The sequence below is a fragment of the Orcinus orca genome, chromosome 8, assembly GCF_937001465.1.
Source record: "Orcinus orca chromosome 8, mOrcOrc1.1, whole genome shotgun sequence".
Lineage (NCBI taxonomy): Eukaryota > Metazoa > Chordata > Mammalia > Artiodactyla > Delphinidae > Orcinus > Orcinus orca.
In genome coordinates, this window is record NC_064566.1 from 11,789,840 (window position 1) to 11,796,700 (window position 6,861).

At 44.4% G+C, this 6,861-nt stretch overlaps 1 protein-coding gene across 2 annotated transcripts; it reads left to right on the forward strand.

Moving 5' to 3' along the window:
- Positions 1 to 117: 117 nt before the first annotated feature.
- Positions 118 to 5,653, forward strand: MED19 (mediator complex subunit 19). Of its 2 annotated transcripts, none has more exons than XM_033413210.2 (5): positions 118 to 486; positions 4,247 to 4,503; positions 4,651 to 4,747; positions 5,036 to 5,157; positions 5,258 to 5,653. In XM_033413210.2, the coding sequence occupies exons 1-5, from the start codon at positions 219 to 221 to the stop codon at positions 5,324 to 5,326; spliced, it is 813 nt and encodes a 270-aa protein (XP_033269101.1). In that variant the 5' UTR covers positions 118 to 218; the 3' UTR covers positions 5,327 to 5,653. The 2 variants fall into 2 exon arrangements, with proteins under 2 accessions (XP_033269101.1, XP_004264179.2); XM_004264131.3 differs by having other exon boundaries at positions 138 to 486; positions 5,063 to 5,157.
- Positions 5,654 to 6,861: the final 1,208 nt, after the last annotated feature.

A 6,861-nucleotide genomic window follows, 5' to 3' on the forward strand; every position in this document is an offset into this window, starting at 1 on the left:
GCTAACCTAGCTGTCGCTTTTTCTATGTGTCATATTATTGAATATGACTGTGGCGAACGGAGGTAGGAGGAGAATTTAATAAAGGTAGGTAATACTTCCGGAAAGTTCTCAGAAGGCGCCGGAAGTAGTTACCGGAAGAGGGTAGGCAGGGCCCGAGGCAATCCAATGGTAAGAGGCTCCTGGAGGAAGGGGGCGGTACCCCGGGAAAAGATTGACCAATGAAAGTCATTAACGCCAGACACCGGGACAGCGCCGGGGCAGAGGGGGCGATGGAGAATTTCACGGCGCTGTTCGGGGCTCAGGCTGACCCACCGCCGCCCCCAACCGCACTCGGCTTCGGAGCTGGAAAACCTCCACCCCCACCGCCTCCTCCTCCGGGTGGAGGGCCCGGCCCCGCCCCGCCCGCAACCGCGGCCTCGGCCCCTTCCGGCGCTGACAAGTCAGCGGCAGGTTGTGGCCCCTTCTACCTAATGCGGGAACTGCCAGGTGAGTTCGAGGCCTGGCCAAAGCCAGCCAGTCAGATCATAACGAGGAGGGAATGGGCGTGCCTCTCAGCCGGCTGGCAGAGGTGAGAGATAAAGTAGGCAACGCGTGTGGGGATTCCAGAGCTGTATATCGGAGCGGACTCTGAGACTCTGAGGATTCACAAGCAAAGGGATGACATGAATTCTTGGGATGGATTGAGAATGAGAAGAGTGGGTATCCGTGACCACCTTTCACGCTCTATCGTGCCCCTGTCCCTGACAGTGGCTTATGGCTCACTAAAAATTATCCAGAGTTTGAGTTTGCAACTTGAGAGTTCAGATTTAATATCCTTGCGAACTTAGTTTCAAATCTGCCTCAAACTTCCTGTTGGTTTGGGGTGTGTTGCCTTCCTTCCTAATCTGGGCCTCGGCGTTTCCCTCATCTGTTGGAAGTGATTAGAATTTTTTTTAATAAATTCATTTATTTATTTATTTTATTTATTTTTGGCTGCGTTGGGTCTTCGTTGCTGCGCGCGGGCTTTCTCTAGTTGCGGCGAGCGAGGGCTACTCTTCGTTGCGGTGCGCGGGCTTCTCATTGCGGTGGTTTCTCTTGTTGCAGAGCACGGGCTCTAGGTGCGTGGGCTTCAGTAGTTGTGGCTCGCGGGCTTTAGAGCTCAGGCTCAGTAGTTGTGGCGCACGGGCTTAGTTGCTCCGCAGGATGTGGGATCTTCCCGGACCAGGGCTCGAACCCATGTCCCCTGCATTGGCAGGCGGATTCTTAACCACTGGACCACCAGGGAGATCCTCAAGAGTCATTCTGGATGTGTTACGTCTCCAGGATGCCTTTTAGTTCATCCCAAGTCCTACTGCTACATCAAGAGCTGAGGGAAATAATAATGAATATTGTTACACACTTTGAGGTTCACAGTGCAGTTATTTATGTTATAGTATTTAATACTTAAATAGTCCCTTGAGATCGGCATTGTTATCTGCATTTTATAGTTGAAAAAACTGAAGCAAGGACTTCCCTGCTGGTCCAGTGGTTAAGAATCCGCCTTCCAATGCAGGGGATGCAGGTTCAATCCCTGGTCGGGGAACTAAGATCCCACATGCTGCAGGGCAACTAAGCCCGCGCGCCGCAATTACTGAGGCCCCGCGCACCTCAACGAAGATCCCGCCTGCCGCAACTAAGAGCCGACGCAGCCAAATAAATAAATAAATATTTTTTAAATCTTAAAAAAAAAATAGCGAGGTTGACTTGACTTTAGTTAATTACTGGTTGATGTCTACCAGCAGTTTCTTTAACCTTAACCTGTTCTGATTGTACCTATTTACATCAATCACTTGATAGATATTGACTATCCGTTCTGGGCAAACACTGGGTGTGTAAAAAGGGAGCATGTGATGAGAAGGGAAGAGAGATCAGTAAGCCTGGTCCTTGCTTTTAAGCAGCTAATTTTACTTAAGAATGAAAAGTATGTTGTTTAAAGATAAAGTAATGACTGTTATTTCTTGTCAAGATCAATGTCGTCATTTTCTGGTCATGCCTCACATACAACTACTAAGAACTGCGTAATGGTTTTCAAAATGTGTTTCTTGTTGTTCAACATGACAGCAAGAATAAGTTGTCACTTTAGCTGGACTTTGAAGAATTCATACTGGTGAGGAAAATTAGGAAGAATTTTCCTATAATTAGGTCAATTTTTCTAAAAGAAATTTTCTAAAAGGAAACAATACGAGGGGTATTTTTTTCAGGAGATGATGGATACCCGTTTGGATGGATCAGCAATTTTACATAGGGGAGTACCAGTTGGTCAGGCCGCAAAGCTAAGTTACAGTAAGATGTGTTTAACCGTGAGTGACAGTCAAAAGAATTTGAGCTTTTTCCTGAGGGAATAGGAAACCATTGAGATATTTGAACTGAGTACTGCTTCTAAAGATATCTGGAGAATGTGGGTGCCATGTACTAGAATAAAGGAACCATGAGTGAGGTGGGGAAGATTTGGAGTTAAAAAAAAATTAAATCTGCAGTGAATTAACTAAGACAATGTTGGAAATGGAAGGTTAGTTGTCAGGAGAGGAAACTGAAGAAGAGAGATTTATAAATCATCTTCATAGAACTGATGGGCAAAACAGAAAGTTGGATGGACTCTTAAAGAATTTACAAAAAAGCACAGAGTGCCTTCTCACCTGAGCCTTGAGAATAATCACTTGGAAGGAGAGCTGACAGAGAGGAAAAAAATCAGGATACTCTTAATGGCAGGAAGCAGTGCTGAGTTATGAGAAGTACGGGGGCACTGAGTCTCCTTCCATTACCGTGGACCACTCTTCTGAGATATTTGGCTTGGGAAGACAAAGGAAAAGAATAACGTAAGGCCTGAAGGTGGGGAGGAAAAATACATTGTTCATTTAATGTGTGCTGGGCACCAGTGGTACGTGAATGAACAAGGCATTTTCTCTGCCCTCAGTGGGCTCATAGCTCAGAACCTGAGTTTTATCAAGTGAATGATTACAAACAAGTCACTTTTGTCATTTGTACCCTGAGTGTTCATCATAACTATACATGAAATTGTAGGCTAGATATTTCTACCCTCGCCACTGGACCCTAGTTAAATTACTCATAAGTTTGTATTCTTTCAAAAAAGCCAGCTGTGAAATATTTATACTAATAAAGCCTTCCATTTATATAATACTTTATACTTTTCAATATTTCATTTGAACCTTAAGAAAAATTGTGTAATTAAGGTAGCTTTTACTCCATTCCATAGATAAGCGGAAACTGAGACATAGAGGACGGCTAGGATTAGAAATCTAGTTGCCCAGCTTCTAATCAAACCTTTCTTTCTTCTAGGCAAAGCTATCATATTTGGTATTATTAGGAGACTAAAGATGGTGGTAACAAAAGTTATGTAGCAGTAGCTAGAAAAATCTCCTGTTTTTCTCTGTAAAGGTGATTAGTGTTTCTTGCTAGTTTAAAAAAAAAAAAAAGGAAGCAAGACACTCAAGCCACTGGGTCATATTTGACCCTAAGTTTGGTTGTAGCTGAGCTGTGAGGTTGTATTATTCTGGTCATGGCCAAAAGTATAATTTCTCATTAGTACATTTATGAAACACAGAACAGTGCACAGTGCTTAACACAGAGTATAAGCATCATGTAAGTTATTACTCTGGTTAGTCCGAGTGTATCCTTCATTGGGTTAAAGCAGTTTCCACTGCTGCCCTATTTGGATTTTTGCCTATTTTTTCTCCTTCTCATTCCAACCTACCATTCTATAGTATTATATTTTTAGTGTTTATTGTATGTTATTTACTTTTGCTATTTCTTACTTTTTAAATAAAATTATTTATTTATTTATTTTTGGCTGTGTTGGGTCTTCGTTACTGCGCGTGGGCTTTTCTCTAGTTGTGGTGAGCGGGGCTACTCTTCGTTGCGGTGCGCGGGCTTCTCATTGCAGTGGCTTGTCGCAGAGCATGGGCTCTAGGCGCGTGGTCTTCAGTAGTTGTGGTGCATGGGTTTAGTTGCTCCGCAGCATGTGGGATCTTCCTGGACCAGGGGTCGAACCCATGTCTCCTGCTCATTAGCAGGCGGATTCGTAACTACTGTGCCACCAGGGAAGCCCTATTTTTGCTATTTCTTAAAAATAACTTTTTAAATTATTTTTTTTTGGGTAATTCTCACTTAAAAGATTAATTTACTTTCCCTTCTGGGTCAATGACTTAAAAAAAAATTCTCTCCTCTTGGTACTAATTTTTCTTATTATTATTCTCCCTGTATCTTCTAGGCAGCACAGAGCTGACAGGCAGCACTAATCTGATCACACACTACAACCTGGAACATGCCTATAATAAATTCTGTGGGAAGAAAGTGAAGGAGAAGCTAAGTAACTTCCTGCCTGACCTGCCAGGGATGATTGATCTGCCTGGTTCCCATGACAACAGCAGCCTCCGCTCCCTCATTGAGAAGCCCCCTATTCTTGGTGGCTCTTTTAATCCTATCACAGGGACCATGCTGGCTGGCTTCCGCCTCCACACAGGCCCGGTGAGTCCCCTCATGGGGAGGCCTGAGAGGCACGGAGGTGGTTTTTCTGTCTACCTCTGTTCCTTCATAACTTACTGAGCAGAACAGATGATGGGAGCAGGGGATTCCCTCCCTCTACTCACCTGGACCTTCCTTTGGTTCCTTCAGTTGCCAGAGCAGTGTCGTCTGATGCATATTCAGCCTCCCAAGAAGAAGAATAAGCAGAAGCACAAACAGAGCCGTACCCAGGATCCGGTCCCCCCAGGTAAGAAGTGGTTCTCTTCAAAGCCAGAAAACCGGACATTCTGAATCTGTTTTGACCTTCCTCAGTTAAAAACCCAGTCAAATTCCTTATGAGCCCTGGACTCCCAGATTCTCCTTAAAGAAGAAATTGACATAATGTGGGTCTCCTGGGCAAGTAGGACCTTGGGGCAGGAGCTTAAGCACTGCCTCCAAATCCTTGCTGGTCATTTGAAGAAAAGCGGTTGCCCTTGACTAGGGGTTTTCCTCTAGTCTTCAGACTTACGGCAGTGGAGAATTTTGAACTCGACAGGTGATAGGCTCCTCATCTCTCCTACAGAAACACCATCTGATTCAGATCACAAGAAGAAGAAAAAGAAAAAAGAAGAGGATCCTGAACGGAAACGGAAGAAGAAAGAGAAGAAGAAAAAGAAGGTATGGGAGCGGCTGGTGTCTGCAGCCCGGTGAGTTTTCCCGTCTCACTCATCCTAGGTGGAGTCTGGCTCTCTTACTCTTGCTCACTTTTCTTCCCCAGAACCGGCACAGCCCCGACCACCCAGGCGTGGGCAGCTCTCAGGCCAGCAGCAGCAGCAGCCTCCGCTAGCAGGACCAGGGGACTCTGCCAGGAGGACCTTCCTGCTGTACTGAACCCGCTGACAAAGCTGCCTTGCAGGCTCTTGGCCACCGCCTTGGGAGCATCCCCTGCCGCTGGGACAGAAGCCAGCTCCTGCTGTGCTCAGTTAAGATGAACACACTGTAAGAGAGAAGGGCTCTGCTTTTGTAAGCCTCAGCCCAGTTTGCTTTCTCACGGACATCTCTTCCTCTCCCAGGAAGCTTTCTTTTCATCTCTTTTGTGCCATTTGTCTTGATTTAGGACTTTATCTGATTTTTTAGGATTTTTATTTTCTTAAAATTGCATTTATCAAACTGGCTGAAGTGTGGCTGCCTGTTAAGAGGTAAGTGCCTTTCTATGAGAGTCAGGGTTTAAGCCAAGGCATGCTAAGATCTGAGGGGATTTGGGTCTTGTATTACATTCTCATCAGCAGGCAGGGAAACAACCAAAATGAGATTGGGGAACATGGTCCAAAGGCGAGGCAGAGCTTGCTAATACCTTTCCACAGCAGACACATAACACTCTGCCTGTAATGTTGAGAACCAGTAACCTGGATGATCTTCAGGCTCTGTCTCAAGGAGTGGATTCACTTAGGTCTCAGCTGTGTTCTGCGTCAGTTTTGTGTTGAAACAGAGTAGCCAATGGAAAAAGCACCCGCAGTCACCAACATATTTCAGCAAGGTTGCTTCTTGGTCAAGCCTATCATTTTTTGAAATAAACCTCTGGCAAGCAAAGGTAAATGCTTCTCTTTATAAGAACTTTTGACCTGCCTCATTCCTTAAGACAATGAAATTACTTGGCCGATGTGAAAACATGTCTAAGACAGGAAAAAAAAAAAAAGGTAGCCTAAACTAGCAAAATGTAAAATAAATCCCTTCAGTCTTTGCAGCAGGCCAGATAACCAGAAACATCCATGAGAAAACAAGCTAATGCAATCTGACTTTAAGCTCAGTTTGACACAGAACAGTTAAAATCTGCTGCAGTGAGCCAAGACTGTTCACCTAGATCAGCAGGTGGAAAACCACTCATTCAGCTCGTTTTAACTAGGATTTCAGAGCAAGAGTTTAAATACTTAAGTTATGGACAGTGAAAATAATGGGTTCTGGCCAGTTTTCTGAGATTTAGTATCTGATGGTGCCTTTTTAAAGTGAGGGCACAGCCTTTTGCTTTCGACCAACGGAAGAGACAATATGAGATGTCAGACTGCCACCCATATATCCCTCTAGCCTATCTGCCTTTAACAGGCTTTCATACTGTGATCATCCACTGGCTCACCTCTGACTACATCCAAAATGAGCTTTATTTTCCAGAGACAAAATTCTGTATTAAGGAACAACTGTGGCAAAAGTCAAGAGCTCTCTAAGCTTTGAAATGACAAGTTTTGGTGGTTCCAAAAGACCTTTTTCTGAAACATCTAAATCACTGAAATAAAAACAGGACCTCTTGTTTAAAGTGGTTATTTTCACTACAGTCCTGCTTAAAGTTGGACCAGGACCAGAGACGCTTATGCGGTTTTCCATGTAACT